The sequence below is a fragment of the Caretta caretta genome, chromosome 1 (genome assembly GCF_965140235.1).
Source record: "Caretta caretta isolate rCarCar2 chromosome 1, rCarCar1.hap1, whole genome shotgun sequence".
NCBI lineage: Eukaryota > Metazoa > Chordata > Testudines > Cheloniidae > Caretta > Caretta caretta.
The window spans coordinates 259,351,263-259,368,612 of record NC_134206.1 but is presented as its reverse complement, the minus strand read 5'-3'; the positions used below and the strand labels follow the sequence as shown (position 1 = coordinate 259,368,612).

The 17,350-nt window shown below is 49.3% G+C and overlaps 1 protein-coding gene across 1 annotated transcript; it reads right to left on the bottom strand.

The window, feature by feature from the left end:
- Positions 1 to 7,017: 7,017 nt before the first annotated feature.
- On the bottom strand, positions 7,018 to 17,285 carry LOC125628578 (uncharacterized). The gene is made up of 3 exons (XM_075123828.1): positions 14,345 to 17,285; positions 8,179 to 9,438; positions 7,018 to 7,590 (listed from the first exon to the last, which is right to left on the bottom strand). Exons 2-3 carry the CDS (start codon positions 8,759 to 8,761, stop codon positions 7,049 to 7,051), a joined length of 1,125 nt encoding a protein of 374 aa, XP_074979929.1. The 5' UTR covers positions 8,762 to 9,438; positions 14,345 to 17,285; the 3' UTR covers positions 7,018 to 7,048.
- Between the last annotated feature and the right edge of the window lie 65 nt (positions 17,286 to 17,350).

Sequence of the window (17,350 nt, the reverse complement as noted above, 5' to 3'; positions counted from 1 at the left end):
CCTTGTCTGGCTCTCCAAGCAGCAGCCGGCGCATCCGGGTATTTAGCGCCGCGGCGCGGACCGCGGTGAGGACAGGGCTGCTGGCTGCCTGCTCAGGGCCCCGAATGGCGCCGCGCCGCCGACATCTGTGTTTCTTCCGCCGCCCCAAGCGGCCCTTTTCCCCCTCCCCGGGCGGCCCCGTGCCCCCCCGCCGCCGCTCCCGGCTGCCCGGGTCCCTGGACTCCCCGCCGCCGGGCCCCGCTCTCGCCGCCGCCGCCCCCCGCCCGCTCAGGCCGCCCCAAACGGCGCCGGGTGCCGCCGGGGCCCCGCCACATTTCCCCTTTGCGCCCCCCTAGCCGGGCGGCCGGGGGGGCCCCGGCCCGGGCCGAGCGACCGGGGGCAAGGGCCAGGTCTGGGCCGCCGGGGGACCCCGATCCCGGCCCGCTGCGGGCCCCGGGACCCCCTCGGGGGCCCCGGGAACAGACCCCAACTAACACAGGGAGCCCCGAGCCGGGCGAGGCGCAGCCCGACCTGGCTGAGGAGGGGGGGAGGGGTGGCTCCCCCAAGCCTGGGGAGGGTCCCCAGGGGGGAGCCTCCCGCCCCCAGCCCCGGGACCCCCACTCCTGCCCCCTCCCCAAACTCCTGCTCTGCAAAACTTTCTTTGGTATTAGATGGGAAGTTTGCAGCCGTCCCCTCCCCCAGAGTCCCCCTGGCTGCCCCCTGCCCGGGGCTGGGGGCACACGGGCAGGGGGCACGGCCCAGCCCTGCCTGAGCTGTAGGGGGGGCACCGGGGGCAGGGAGGGGGGTTCCCTCCATTACCCCTCTTCCCAAAAAAGTACCGCACTGGGCTGAGAGATTCCTAAACAATAACAAGCTCAACTGCCATGGAGAAGAAATTGGGGGACACAGACACCCCACCCGCCTCATACCTTACTCCAGCCCTCCGCACACACCCAGCCAGGTACCCCCGGGGCTGCACCTGCCCCCTCCCCATCCCGTTTGCCCCCCACAAACTGCTTTGGGGACTTGCACAGGGGCAATCCTGAGCTGTTTTATTTCCTCCTGCATTTTTTAGTGAGGAATCGATTTTAGCGTTTCAAAACAGATTTCCACCCTCTTTGAGGGGACATGGGGAGGGGGAGTTTGGGACTGGGAGAGGGGCAGATTATCACTAGTGTAACCGTAATTTACATACATATCCCGGGAAAGTGTTTAATTGCTATTAGGAGATTAAATGTACGTGCCATCGCCATTTTGCTGGAAGGATAGGTTGTTTTTCTTCCCCCTTTTCCATTTATTTTTTATAACAAATATGAATATAACAACATCGGGGATGCAAACATTGAGGTGCGGGGCTGAAATCTGAGATCTTATGGTACCGAGTCACTTCAGGTGGAGAAAGTTAAAATGCCTCTGAAACACTTTTTAATAGCCATAAAATAACCTGGAATCCTAACAACACGAAAACCACCACCAAACAAATATATCTACATACATGGACCCACAGATCGGTACCCACCCCCTCTTCCCAGCTCAATTGCAGGGTATGACATAGGGAACAAGCATACAAATAGTTTGTCAGTTTATAAACCATGCACGGGCAGAATTATTTTATTTAAATACAGGATTTAAATAATCAACCGTTTGTCCTTGAAATTTCCATATCTGTTTCTCTCCAGCCCTCTCTCTGTGTGCTTGTCCACCCCGTCTAATAGCTTTCTCCTTTTTGATTCAGATGGGTGTTTATTTTAACTGCGGGGAAAGGGGAGAAGTGAACACACGATTTAAAAATAAATAAATACACGAAGCAGAGAAAGAGACAATCTAAGAGGTGCAGCTCGATAGTTTGGGGGGGGGGGTTATTCAGTGAGCTCCGGGCAAAAGTGAGATTATTAGGTGAGGAGGGGGTAGGATCTGACCTCCTAACATATTTTGATCCAAATTGTGGATCAATTCCTTTACAATAGGCACGCAGGGATTAGACGCAGCACGCTGTTGCTTCATTCAACAGCTACATTTGCATCGAGTGCCTCGTGTACTTTAGTAGCAGTTTAACGTGTATGTGACAGCTTATTAAACACGAGGGGATTTTTTTTAAAGACGTGGATGCATAACGAAACCAGCAGGTTTAAAAAAAAATTAATACAAACAACAAAAAACCCCAGCATTCATCTTGGAGTGGCTCATGCAAATGAGTCTATTAACATGCTTTGCTAGAACGAAAATTTAGATAGAACCGCAGCAGCAAACAGCAAAGTAGTACGGGGTGAAAAAGTAATGCATTAAATTATTTGCAAAGTCCTGAAGCGCAACAGGGAAATAAACGGTGGAGAGGGATGGAAAAATCCCATTTTTATGCAAGAGCCATGCAAAAAGATATATCAAGTGCATTGCAAAACAACAACAAAAAAAGGGCATTTGCTAAACATTGAGGTGAGCAAACTTCTGGGAGGGGAGATCAATTTATACAGTATTGTCCCCATATATATTTATGTATTTAGTCGTGTTGGCTGTAGATACAACAGGAATGATTTCAGTGGGGGGGGGATTTTAAATAGATTTTTAAGGCTTAAATAAAAAACTAAACTTAAATATACTTTGATATCGTTCTGTGTTATGCACTCGGGGAACAATACTTTGCTCTCGCTAATCTTTTAAATTTAAAATCACCGACGCTAACCCATTAACAATCCTGGTGGAAGGTAGCCATAGCTGCTTTGAAGTATTTCAGTCAGCTGATTAACATTTAAAGAGGCGGCTAGATAAAGGATCCCTGAGTTTAACTACAGGCCACCGTAGGATGCCCCAGCAATGCACTATGGGAAATGTAGTATCCTCCTCAACGCGTTCTCTTGCTAAGCAACCAATCCTGTGGCTATGCTGCTGCTTAGGGTGACCTTTCAAGGCTGTTGAAGGCTACTGTATGAAAAATAGAAGCTAAGCGTTATTTCTGATTAATACCACGCCATAGTATCATGTTTAGGATACAGAGCTATATATCTGTATAAACCAGTCGGAGAACACTTCAATCTCTCTGGTCACTCGATTACAGACCTAAAAGTGGCAATTCTTCCAAAAAAACCCTTCAAAACCAGACTCCAAGGAGAGACGGCTGAATTCGAATTAATTTGCAAACTGGATACAATTAATTTAGGCTTGAATAGAGACTGGGAGTGGATGGGTCATTACACAAAGTAAAACTATTTCCCCTGGTTTATTCCTATCCCCCACTGTTTCTCAGATGTTCTTGTCAACTGCTGGAAATGGCCCACCTTGATTATCACTGCAAAAGGGCCCCCCCCCCCGGGACCTTTTCTCTAAGGGTATGTCTACACTACGAAATTAGGTCGAATTTATAGAAGTCGGTTTTTTAGAAATCGGTTTTATATATTCGAGTGTGTGTGTCCCCACAGAAAATGCTCTAAATGCATTAAGTGCATTAACTCGGCGGAGCGCTTCCACAGTACCGAGGCAACCGTCGACTTCCGGAGCGTTGCACTGTGGGTAGCTATCCCACAGTTCCCGCAGTCTCCGCTGCCCAATGGAATTCTGGGTTGAGATCCCAATGCCTGATGGGGCTAAAACATTGTCGCGGGTGGTTCTGGGTACATATCGTCAGCCCCCCGTTCCCTCCCTCCCCCCGTGAAAGCAAGGGCAGACAATCATTTCGCGCCTTTTTTCCTGAGTTACCTGTGCAGACGCCATACCACGGCAAGCATGGAGCCCGCTCAGGTAACCGTCACCCTATGTCTCCTGGGTGCTGGCAGACGTGGTACGGCATTGCTACACAGTAGCAGCAACCCCTTGCCTTGTGGCAGCAGACGGTACAGTACGACTGGTAGCCATCATCGTCATGTCTGAGGTGCTCCTGGTCGCCTCTGTGAGGTCGATCAGGAGCGCCTGGGCAGACATGGGCGCAGGGACTAAATTTGGAGTGACTTGAGCAGGTCATTCTCTTTAGTCCTGCAGTCAGTCCTATTGAACCGTCTTATGGTGAGCGGACAGGCAATACGGACTGCTAGCAGTCGTACTGTACTATCTTCTGCCGAGCAGCCATGAGATGTGGATGGCATGCAATCCTTCTGCACCGTCTGCTGCCAGCCAAAGATGTAAAAGAGAGATGGAGTGGATCAAAACAAGAAATAGACCAGATTTGTTTTGTCCTCATTTGCTTCCCCCCCTCCCCTGTCTAGGGGACTCATTCTTCTAGATCACACTGCAGTCACTTACAGAGAAGGTGCAGCGAGGTAAATCTAGCCATGTATCAATCAGAGGCCAGGCTAACCTTCTTGTTCCAATAAGGACAATAACTTAGGTGCACCATTTCTTATTGGAACCCTCCGTGAAGTCCTGCCTGAAATACTCCTTGATGTAAAGCCACCCCCTTTGTTGATTTTAGCTCCCTGAAGCCAACCCTGTAAGTGCCCCTCCCAGCGTCAGAGCAATGGCAAACAATCGGGCATCTGAGAGTGCTGTCCAGAGCAGTCACAATGGAGCACTCTGATGGGGCTAAAACATTGTCGCGGGTGGTTCTGGGTACGTGTCGTCAGGCCCCCGTTCCCTCCCTCCCTCCGTGAAAGCAAGGGCAGACAATCATTTCGCGCCTTTTTTCCTGAGTTACCTGTGCAGACGCCATACCATGGCAAGCATGGAGCCAGCTCAGGTAACCGTCACCCTATGTCTCCTGGGTGCTGGCAGACGCGGTACGGCTTTGCTGCACAGTAGCAGCAACCCATTGCCTTCTGGCAGCAGACGGTGCAATACGACTGGTAGTCGTCCTCGTCGTGTCCGAGGTGCTCCTGGCCACGTCGGCTGGGAGCGCCTGGGCAGACATGGGCGCAGGGACTAAATTTGGAGTGACTTGAGCAGGTCATTCTCTTTAGTCCTGCAGTCAGTCCTATTGAACCGTCTTATGGTGAGCGGGCAGGCGATACGGACTGCTAGCAGTCGTACTGTACCATCTTCTGCCAGGCAGGCAAGAGATGAGGATTGCTAGCAGTCGTATTGTACCATCTTATGCCAGGCAGGCAAGAGATGAAGATGGCTAGCAGTCGTACTGTACCATCTTCTGCCGAGCAGCCATGAGATGTGGATGGCATGCAGTCCTTCTGCACCGTCTGCTGCCAGCCAAAGATGTAAAAGAGAGATGGAGTGGGTCAGAACAAGAAATAGACCAGATTTGTTTTGTACTCATTTGCCTCCTCCCCTGTCTAGATCACACTGCAGTCACTCACAGAGAAGGTGCAGCGAGGTAAATCTAGCCATGTATCAATCAGAGGCCAGGCTAACCTCCTTGTTCCAATAACAATGATAACTTAGGTGCACCATTTCTTATTGGAACCCTCCGTGCAGTCCTGCCTGAAATACTCCTTGATGTACAGGCACACCCTTTGTTGATCTTAGCTCCCTGAAGCCAACCCTGTAAGCCGTGTCGTCAGTCGCCCCTCCCTCCGTCAGAGCAACGGCAGACAATCGTTCCGCGCCTTTTTTCTGTGCGGACGCCATACCAAGGCAAGCATGGAGGCCGCTCAGCTCACTTTAGCAATTAGGAGCACATTAACCACCACACGCATTATCCAGCAGTATATGCAGCACCAGAACATGGCAACGCGATACCGGGCGAGGAGGCGATGTCAGCGCGGTCCCGTGAGTGATCAGGACATGGACACAGATTTCTCTGAAAGCATGGGCCCTGACAATGCATGCATCATGGTGCTAATGGGGCAGGTTCATGCTGTGGAATGCCGATTCTGGGCTTGGGAAACAAGCACAGACTGGTGGGACCGCATAGTGTTGCAGGTCTGGGACGATTCCCAGTGGCTGCGAAACTTTCGCATGCGTAGGGGCACTTTCATGGAACTTTGTGACTTGCTTTCCCCTGCCCTGAAGCGCATGAATACCAAGATGAGAGCAGCCCTCACAGTTGAGAAGCGAGTGGCGATAGCCCTGTGGAAGCTTGCAACGCCAGACAGCTACCGGTCAGTTGGGAATCAATTTGGAGTGGGCAAATCTACTGTGGGGGCTGCTGTGATGCAAGTAGCCCATGCAATCAAAGATCTGCTGATATCAAGGGTAGTGACCCTGGGAAATGTGCAGGTCATAGTGGATGGCTTTGCTGCAATGGGATTCCCTAACTGTGGTGGGGCTATAGACGGAACCCATATCCCTATCTTGGCACCGGAGCACCAAGCCGCCGAGTACATAAACCGCAAGGGGTACTTTTCGATAGTGCTGCAAGCTCTGGTGGATCACAAGGGACGTTTCACCAACATCAACGTGGGATGGCCGGGAAAGGTGCATGATGCTCGCATCTTCAGGAACTCTGGTCTGTTTCAAAAGCTGCAGGAAGGGACTTTATTCCCAGACCAGAAAATAACTGTTGGGGATGTTGAAATGCCTGTATGTATCCTTGGGGACCCAGCCTACCCCTTAATGCCATGGCTCATGAAGCCGTACACAGGCAGCCTGGACAGTAGTCAGGAGCTGTTCAACTACAGGCTGAGCAAGTGCAGAATGGTGGTAGAATGTGCATTTGGACGTTTAAAGGCGCGCTGGCGCAGTTTACTGACTCGCTTAGACCTCAGCGAAACCAATATTCCCACTGTTATTACTGCTTGCTGTGTGCTCCACAATATCTGTGAGAGTAAGGGGGAGACGTTTATGGCGGGGTGGGAGGTTGAGGCAAATCGCCTAGCTGCTGGTTACGCGCAGCCAGACACTAGGGCGGTTAGAAGAGCACAGGAGGGCGCGGTACGCATCAGAGAAGCTTTGAAAACCAGTTTCATGACTGGCCAGGCTACGGTGTGAAAGTTCTGTTTGTTTCTCCTTGATGAAACCCCCCGCCCCTTGGTTCACTCTACTTCCCTGTAAGCTAACCACCCTCCCCTCCTCCCTTTAATCATTGCTTGCAGAGGCAATAAAGTCATTGCTGCTTCACATTCATGCATTCTTTATTCATTCATCACACAAATAGGGGGATGACTACCAAGGTATCCCAGGAGGGGTGGTGGAGGAGGGAAGAAAAATGCCACACAGCACTTTAAGCACAGCACTTTAAAAGTTTACAACTTTAAAATTTATTGAATGACCGCCTTCTTTTTTTTGGGCAATCCTCTGTGGTGGAGTGGCTGGTTGGCCGGAGGCCCCCCCACCGCGTTCTTGGGCGTCTAGGTGTGGAGACTATGGAACTTGGGGAGGAGGGCGGTTGGTTACAGAGGGGCAGCAGTGGCAGTCTGTGCTCCAGCTGCCTTTGCTGCAGCTCAACCATACACTGGAGCATACTGGTTTGGTCCTGCAGCAGCCTCAGCATTGAATCCTGCCTCCTCTCATCATGCTGCCACCACATTTGAGCTTCAGCCCTGTCTTCAGCCCGCCACTTACTCTCTTCAGCCCGCCACTTACTCTCTTCAGCCCTCCACCTCTCCTCCCGGTCATTTTGTGCTTTCCTGCACTCTGACATTATTTGCCTCCACGCATTCGTCTGTGCTTTGTCAGTGTGGGAGGACAGCATGAGCTCGGAGAACATTTCATCGCGAGTGCGTTTTTTTTTCTTTCTAAGCTTCACTAGCCTCTGGGAAGGAGAAGATCCTGTGATCATTGAAACACATGCAGCTGGTGGAGAAAAAAAAAGGGACAGCGGTATTTAAAAAGACACATTTTATAAAACAGTCGCTACACTCTTTCAGGGTAAACCTTGCTGTTAACATTACATACATAGCACATGTGCTTTCGTTACAAGGTCGCATTTTGCCTCCTCCCACCGCGTGACTACCCCCTCAACCTTCTCCCCTCCCTGTGGCTAACAGCGGGGAACATTTCTGTTTAGCCACAGGTAAACAGCCCAGCAGGAATGGGCTCCTCTGAGTGTCCCCTGAAGAAAAGCACTCTATTTCAACCAGGTGACCATGAATTATATCTCACTCTCCTGAGGGTAACACAGAGAGATAAAGAACGGATTTTGGTTGAATGCCAGCAAACATACACTGCAATGCTTTGTTCTACAGTGATTCCCGAGTACGTGTTACTGGCCTGGAGTGGTAAAGTGTCCTACCATGAAGGACGAAATAAGGCTGCCCTCCCCAGAAACCTTTTGCAAAGGCTTTAGGACTACATCTAGGAGAACCGCAAATGCCAGGGCAAAGTAATCCTTTCACATGCTTGCTTTTAAACCATGTATAGCATTTTAAAAGGTACACTCACCAGAGGTCCCTTCTCCGCCTGCTGGGTCCAGGAGGCAGCCTTGGGTGGGTTCGGGGGGTACTGGCTCCAGGTCTAGGGTGAGAAACAGTTCCTGGCTGTCGGGAAAACCGGTTTCTCCACTTGCTTGCTGTGAGCTATCTACAACCTCCTCCTCATCATCATCTTCTTCGTCCCCAAAACCTACTTCCGTATTGCCTCCATCTCCATTGAAGGAGTCAAACAACACGGCTGGGGTAGTGGTGTCTGAACCCCCTAAAATGGCATGCAGCTCATCATAGAAGCGGCATGTTTGGGGCTCTGACCCAGAGCGGCTGTTCGCCTCTCTGGTTTTCTGGTAGGCTTGCCTCAGCTCCTTCAGTTTCACGCGGCACTGCTTCGGGTCCCTGTTATGGCCTCTGTCCTTCATGCCCTGGGAGATTTTCAGAAAGGTTTTGGCATTTCGAAAACTGGAACGGAGTTCTGATAGCACGGATTCCTCTCCCCAAACAGCGATCAGATCCCGTACCTCCCGTTCGGTCCATGCTGGAGCTCTTTTGCGATTCTGGGACTCCATCATGGTCACCTGTGCTGATGAGCTCTGCATGGTCACCTGCAGCTTGCCACGCTGGCCAAACAGGAAATGAGATTCAAAAGTTCGTGGTTCTTTTCCTGTCTACCTGGCCAGTGCATCTGAGTTGAGAGCGCTGTCCAGAGTGGTCAGAATGGAGCACTCTGGGATAGCTCCCGGAGGCCAATACCATCGAATTGTGTCCACAGTACCCCAAATTCGAGCCGGCAACGTCGATTTAAGCGCTAATCCACTTGTCAGGGGTGGAGTAAGGAAATCGATTTTAAGAGCCCTTTAAGTCGAAATAAAGGGCTTCATTGTGTGGACGGGTGCAGGTTTAAATCGATTTAACGCTGCTAAATTCGACCTAAAGTCCTAGTGTAGACCAGGGCTAAGGTGCCACAAGTCCTCCTTTTCTTTTTGTATATACACACACAGTACCTACTGTCCTTGTGTGGTTTCAGGCAATACTTTTGTGATCAAATGCATGGCCATTTGTTGTAGCTTATGGAACAGAGTTATAGTACATAAGGCACCTGTGATGCAAAGCTGGCATGCCCATTATTTATGAAAAATGCAAGAACGCAATAAGTAATCCTACCTCCCTTTGACTGAGACTATGCCCCCATCACATTACCTGTGTTCGCAAAGCGGGGGTTGTATTGGATCCCAAGCTGTTGTCTTGTTGGATGATCACATAGCAGTAGATTTAGCTGGAAATTTAAGATGGTACAGAAATTAAGCAGCAGCCATCTATAAAAGCGGGGCTTCCTGTTGGCAGCATGTGTCACTGGTGATTTATGATCAGCCTTGCTAGCTGTTGTTTTTTAGACTGAATTTAAACTGCAGGTTTTGATCTATAAAGCCCTAAATGGGCTGGGATATTGCTGCTAGAGAGACTCTGCCACACTGCCACAACTGCAATCCGTGAAGGCATTTGTGTGGGATCCTCCTTGATTTAAAAGAGCAGTGGCTGGTGGTGGTGGTTTCTGTGAGCAGCCTCTGTGCTGACACAGGCTTCCTCTCCCATCTAAAATAGCCCAGAATTATTGAACTTCTGAATATACTGCAAGACATGACTATTTGTGTGAACTGCCATGGAGGTGGGCCTTTGAGATTCATCAGATGTGTGGGAGAGAGAAGAGTTGGGTGTTTTATACACAATCTAATTTTGTTTATGTAGTTCATGGCAGGGACAACACCTAGCATCTTGAATAGGATCCCCCCCCCCTTCTTTTTAAATAAATCTAATAATACTACTTCTCCCTTCCTACCATTGCACCCTCAGTTGTACTGAACTCTCTGTTCAAATCTTCTTTGCCTTAGAATCATGAATATTTCATTCAAGACAAAATTAACAATAGCAGGGAGTTCTCTACCCTACTGGAAGGGACAGTAGTAGGTGGTGCTCTTACAGATTTCTATTTTCTGTTTGAATGCATAGTCTTTTGATCTTGGAGGAATGCTTATTTTCAAGCCTTGGCTAAATGCAGAGCCTGCTTCATGTATTAACAGTCCACGTGGCATATTCAGATGATGTACAATCTGAGTTTTTCTACGTTTCTAGCTCTCAGGGTTGCAAAGAAAACATTTTAAAATGGGAGCCGAGTGTAACTTACACACTTGCTTTCCTCAGTCTGCAGGCAGCCTGAAATAACAGCCCAGCAGCCCCTTACTAATCTCCATGGACAGTCAATGCCAAAGGCTAATGAAAACACTTAATGTTGACATTACCTATGCCAATATTGATCAGTATAATGGATGGAACGTTGGCGGGGTTGGTACAGGGAAGCACCTGGGAGCTGCACAAACAGTCAGGGAGAGCCACAAAGACAAAAGGGCTTAAAACAGCAGTGCTCTTCAAAATGCCACTACTTTCCCACTGAGTGATGCTGAATGACAAGAAGGCATCAAATAAATAAAGTTTAGATACTAGCTAACAGCCATATCTAACCTTTGGTCTTTGTGTAAACCTCCCATTGCCAGCAGGGGGAGTTGTGGTACAGCTGGTGAACAGTGTGCAGTCTGAAATTCAGACCCCAGACCATAGTTAACAATGGAACTTTGCCATCTCCACTGAATGAGTTGAGACCATGGGGCTTGGCAGAACCTTACTGCAGGTCAAGTGCATCTAGCTGTGGCTTGCGGAGAGCAGCATCCATCAGGGCTAGCAAGCACTCAGCCCCTGAATCTTCATGCGCTCAACACCAGGCTGTATAAAGCCAGCAGGAAGGAGCAAGCAGCAGCTGAAAGGCATCAGGTGCTCCCTCCTCAGCCCCTTTCAGGGGTATTCAACATAAATAAGAAAAAATGCAGATACTAAAGTTTTAGGATAAGCAGCATTAGGAATCTGCCATGGAGATTTGGCCCCATGGAGTACTTCTGCCCTCCCTCTCAACCCCTCTTACTGTATTGAGCATCTTCTGCATCATGGTGTGTCTTTTGACCCATGACAAAGACCAGATCTACTAGCTCCCAACAGTGGCATCAGAAGAGAAGCAAGGTGACCAGATGTCCCTATTTTATAGGGACAGTCCTGATTTGTGTGTCTTTTTCTTAGATAGGCTCCTATTACCCCCCACCCCCGTCCCGATTTTTCACACTTGCTATCTGGTCACCCTAGGTCTGTAATAGATGAGCATGTTCATTAGGGGCACATTCCCAACTTGCCTTTCATCAATTGCCTACATAAAGGCAGTTCTATTGCCCCTTATTGGAGATATCGTGAGGGTACTGCCCCCAGTACTGACCATCCAGAGGAAGCAGCCTTCCAGTCTAACAAGTCAGGCATCAGCAGCCAGATGGGCTGCATGTCCAGCAGAAGGCCTATGCTTGGGAACTTTATCTCATCATCCCATACGGTAGGCTTAGATGCAGGGTCAAACTCAGCCAGCCCAAAGGAACTCTTTGACTTCTCAGCTGCAATTCTACCATGCAGCAGTATGTAATTACAGGGATCAGCTCAGTTGGTGGGATTGTGCTCATTCCTTGGAGCACAAGGAGGAAGAGAGGGAGGTATGTGTCTCATGCCACCACTCAACACTGATGGATCTGGTGCTTCAGTAATTCAATACCTGAAACTTCCTTGATGGCAAAAGCCTGGTCATATCAGGTGTTTTAGCATCAAGGAAATTTGCATCTACTGTTTCTGTGTGGGCTGCATTGGACTTTGGTCTCTTGGTGTCAGTGAACTGTCAGATCATAGTAGCACAGGACCTACGTGTGCAATGCCATCATCTCGGAGATGAGGAAGAATTATGTGATTTAAATGTGCGTCCCCACATGTGAGGATTTCAAGTGTTGCTGGTGCTAATCAGCAGTGGTTGAGAAGTCAGACATTCTTCAGCCAAAACCCTCTGGTAGACAGCTCTCTAATTAATCCAAGTGACATGAGTTACATTCCTCTCCTTCCCCACACCCATTTTGACTATACTGCCTCAGATTAAGTACTTCAGGTAAGGGACTTTGCATTCTTAAATAACTGCATACTAATCGTGCTACAAGAAGGCTGCAGAAGATGCGGCAGCTAGTAGCTGATGCCTTTTGAGATAAAGAAATTCAAAAGGTCACTTGTTAGTGTCTGTGAGTGGATTAAGGGGAGGAAAGGGCAGGCTCATTATTAACGTCCATTTCTTTGAGGGATGGGCTTTTTTCTTTTGCTAGGATTCTAACTCATTGAAGGAATTATTTCCCCAGAAGTAGTGAGTACGCATCTCCCTCTTACTTACGTGTGTGTGTGTGGGGGGGCGCGCCTAAGTGCTTTTTTCTACATTGTTTTACTTAAAAATTGAGTTTGGACAATGCCAACCAGGCCTTTTCAATGGAAGAATGCAACTGGCCAATGCCATTTGGGATCATGCAGCCAATTTGGCATAACTGTATAGTTGGTTAGTGCTGTGTTAATTTTGATGGAATAAGTGGACCTAGAGCAGTGGTTTTCAACCAGGGGTCTGTTTACCTCTGGGGATGCACAGAGGTCTTCCAGGGGGTACATCAACTCATCTAGATAGGTGCCTAGCTTTACAACAGGCTACATAACAAGCACTAGCGCCATCAGTATGAACTAAAATTTCATACAGACAATGACTTGTTTATACTGCTCTATCTACTATATACTGAAATATAAGTACAATATTCATATTCCAATTGATTTTATAATTATATGGTAAAAATGAGAACATAAGCAATTTGTCTGTAAAAGTGGTTGTGACGCTTTTGTATTTTTATATCTGATTTTGCAAGCAAGTAGTTTTAAGTGAGGTGAAACCTGTGGGTACGCAAGACAAATCAGACTCCTGAAAGGCGCACAGTCGTCTGGAAAGGCTGAGAGCTGGTGGCCTAGAGAATCAATTACGTTAACATGATCTGTCAATGTCCCACCCTAAACAGTTCAATGTGGTTCAGGGTTTTGAGTACAGAGAGATCAGGTTGTTTAGGCCCATGCCACCCACACTTGTCCCTTAATATAAAAAAAAACAAAAAACAAACCCCACAAACCTGCTCCTAAATAGGGAACAAGAGCTGCACCTTTAATAGTGGGTAGTGGTGGGATAGAGCAATTAGGACACATCATTTTTAGGACTTTTTTTTTTCTTTTCCTTTTTTGGGAAGAGGTGCATGATTCCTTAAATCAGGCTGAATTTTAACTTTTACAAGAACACCTTACTAAGAGATCTGGTGGATTCTTCCTCAGCTTGGTTCCCAGAGGTGATGCGTTTCTAGACGATATCATGGAGGTTCCATCACAAGTTATCGGGCTCACAGCAGGAACTGGGTGGTTCTAAGGCCTGTGTCAGACTAGATGATCAGAATGGTCTCCTCAAGGCTGAATCTACTGGACTTTGAGAAAATTCTCTGCTATCCCAACCACTCCAGGCCTCCCAGAGTTTCTCTGAACACAGCAGATAGCAGCAGAGAACATCATCAGTTACATTAAACACCCACTTAGGATCTCCTTATTTAACATGCCAACGTTCTTCAGGAATGACCACAGTCCCGCTTAGGATGTCAGTGCATGGCCTTGGGCCGATACGGTGTTTTGTTTGTTGACTTTGCTGTGGGAGCTCTAAGAGGGGGGAAGAGGAGTTGAGAGTCCCAATAGGATAGACCTTGGATCAGCCAGCTGTTTGTTTTTACTGCACTTAATAGGGCCAGCCCCCTCCAGCCAGGAAGATAAGGCACAAGCTCAAGGTACAAAAGTTCCCTGGCATCCGCTAGACCTAGCTCTGTCTGAAACAGATCTCCCCTGCTCTGTCCCACTCCTGCTATATAAAACCTAGTGGCAGGAAAAGAGAGCTGGGTGGGGGCAGTGGAAGGAGCTGGAGGGTTGGCTGCAGCTGGAGCGAGATGAGCCAAGGGTGATTTTGGACACTGCTTCTGTGACTAAAGAGCTTTCATTCTTCTCGAGGAGCCTGCAGCGAGCGCTGGCCAAAAACAGAGGGCTGCTGCTGTTAGAGAAGAAGGAGTCAGCCACAGGAGGCCAAGCTACAACAGGAGAGGAACTTCAGATGGCTGCTCCGAAGACCAGAGGCTGGTTTATGAGAGCAGTGCAGGGCTAATATATCAACAAGATCTAGTCCCGTATGCAAAGGTGTGAGAACAGGCAGAATCCAGACCTACCTTTAAGCCTCTCAAATGAGGAAGAGGATGCAGCTCAGCAGCCTTCCTCTTGCATCACTGGCTTCTATTGCATGGATGTCTTTACAGGCAAAAAAGGAAGTCTTTAGCTAACCCTGTTGTATTTGAGCTGGGGCCCACAAAAAGCTTATCACAATCTTTAGACACTGGTCAGTTTCCATAGTCCAAGAATCAATTAAGGTGCCACAGACTTTGACCAATTCAAGTAAACATGTGCATAACTTTCCCTTGCTGCTCCCTGCACACCTACCTGACACCCTTAGGGTGAATTCACCTATAATTAAATTAGCAGATGACACTTACATTAGTGGGATAAACACACAGACAACCAAGCTGCAAAAGGTATCTGGATTAGGGCAGCCCTGCACCCAGCGGGGGGAGGAAGCCTCGCACAGATACACCCCTACTCATTCTATAACAAAGCAACACATCCACCGAGTGAGAGCACTAGATTTTCATCTCATCCAGTCCATGCTACTCCACCCTACCCTTTTAGCAAGCTGAGCACTAGAGTTAGCTAAAAGGAATTGTGGCATCAGGTTTGTGCCCTGCTCCACCATGATATTTGAGCCCCACTGATTTCAATGGATGTCAGGAACAGAGATATCTGGGCCTGGATACCTATTTAGCTGGCTAGTGCCTCAACTCTTTCAGCATGGACTGATGTCCCCTCTACCTCCAATTGTTAATGCCTTATGTTCCATTCCGAAGCACAGTTCCAGCATGTGGCACCCCTCCCCTGCAATTGATATATGGAGTCTTACATGGGGTCCAAGCAGTGGTGAGCTGGAGCCGGTTTGCACCTGTTTGCTGGAATTGGTTGTTAAATTTAGAAGCCCTTTTAGAACCCACCAAATTTTCCCTGTGGGTGCTCCAGCTCCGGAGCACTCACGGAGTCGGTGCCTAAGGTGCCACTTTTGATGTGATCAGTGGGGGGAGTGGCCACTCCCCCTGCTTCCCTCCTAGCTACTCTACCCCACCCCTAGGAGCCAGAGGGACCTGCCAGATGCTTCCTGGGAGCTGCCCCAGGTAAGCACCATCAGGACTCCACACCTCGCCCCCCTGGCAGGTCCCTCTGGCTCTTAGGGGTGGGGTAGGCACCCACTACAGTGGCCCATGAGACCCTCCTGCTCAGTGCTGGGGGCAGTCAGGGGACGGGGAGGGGATGGATGGGGCAGGGGTCCCTGGGAGGAGGGGAGAGTCAAGGAACGCGGCGGGTTGGATGGGGCAAGAGTCCCGGGGGTGGGGGTGGGCCACGACCCCCTCGTGGGGTGAGGAGTGAACTGGTTGTTAAGATTTGGCAGCTCATTACTGGGTCCAAGTGCCAGGGCAGGCCTGGACACTGAGGTGCTGCTTTTCCACAGCTCCAGAGACTGTTTTCTGAACAAAAGCTCAAGTGGTCACCTGCTAGTCAACAGGGGGGTGGGCTGAAAGTGTGAGGAGCAGTTACCGGTAGGTTTCATCCATCTCCTTATCAGATCTACCCATCAGTTTTTCCACACCAATAAGTGATCTGTAGCATCCAAAGTAGTATGGGATGGGGAGAAGAGAGAGGAATTACATATTTCTCGTTTGCATCCTTCACTCCTCTACCCCTTCCCCATCACCAGTCCTTTGAACTGCCCATTCCCCGCTTTTTGTTATTGTGCCAATTGATTGTGACCAAAAATAAAAAAAATAAATCCAGCATCAGTTTAACTAAACAGGCAAAGTTTGGAGACACTTAATCTAGCCAAAATACTCTTACCTGTATGGGGGGGGAGGGAGAAAGTGGGCATGGGGTTTTCTGTTTTTAATGAATCAGTGGGGTAGATCTTCCCCTTGCCACACTTGTGTGGGGAAAGATATCTATCGTCTTCTCAGGCTGGACAGAGAGGGATCCTCACCTCCTTGGACAACCAGACTGGGGATTTTTCTGGGGTAGGAATATGAAATGATCTCCTTCACTCCATCCACAAGCTCAAGGCTAGTAGAGCAGAGCTGCTGTTCAGCATTCCCACTCTGCAGCCAAGTGTAGGAAAGCCCCGAGCAAGCAGAACCTCCTGCTCACACCAGCAGGGCTCAAGACTCCCAGGCCAGCTGTAAAATATCCCTCCCTCCCCCTGGAGACAAATGTAGGTTTAAAGGCAGATCTGACTGAACGAGAACTGTAAGGGCATGTTGGAGGTGACCGCCACTGAATGATGGAGAGTTGACAGCCCTGATTTTACTACACAGATGCCTGTCAGAGCGTCTCATGGGGCATGGGACAATGGCATTTCAGACAACTCAGGAAAGGGAGGGAGAACTGCACATTCTGTAACATTAGACCATTTCCACGCCTCTCTGTATTCAGAGCCCCCACAGCGGATCTCCAAGTTCAATTCTTACCTGGTTTTGTTCTTGCAACCAGCACAGGGGCTGTCATAGCAGGACTCAGGAGAAATGTCTGCAGGAAAGTGAAAACTGGTTCTTCCACCAGCTGGTCCTAGGGAGTCCAAATCCACCTGGCCCCCTGCCCTCCATCGCCTTCTGCCTGCAGCGTTTAACAAGGCAGGAAGGCAGAGCTGAATGGGTTAAACAGCAAGAAGCAGAGAAATACCTCTCACTCACAAAGGGCTTCCTCCATTGAGGCATGGCTGCCCCATGGGCCAACGGTAATGCCTGTTCCTGTGTAGCTGTGCTAAGACTTGGGACGCATGTAGGCATGTGTACAGCATGTTATAGCTTTGAAGAGGCTTTAGAGGATATTAAGTAGGTGCGGGGGCCTTCAGCGGAGGAGCAGAGTTGGGCAAGGAGTCAAGCCAACACACACACGCGCACCCTCCCCACCCCCAGCAGCTGGCTCACAATCTAGTCACCACCTGCCAGATCTAGGTATGCTAGAAGAGAGCCCCACTTGTCAGGCACGATCTGCAATCCAGCCTCCCACTTCACCTGGTAAGGATGGAGGCCCCCCGTGAAGGTTAAAGGGTGCTGCGGAGAGGGATAGTCCTGCTCCATGAAGAC

Coding starts and splice junctions, on each gene's coding strand:
- LOC125628578 (XM_075123828.1), bottom strand. CDS start 8,761: ATGCAGAGCTCATCAGCACAGGTGACCATGATGGAGTCCCAGAATCGC. Junction 7,591..8,178: donor AGGCGGAGAAGGGACCTCTG/GTGAGTGTACCT, acceptor TTTCTCCACCAG/CTGCATGTGTTTCAATGATC.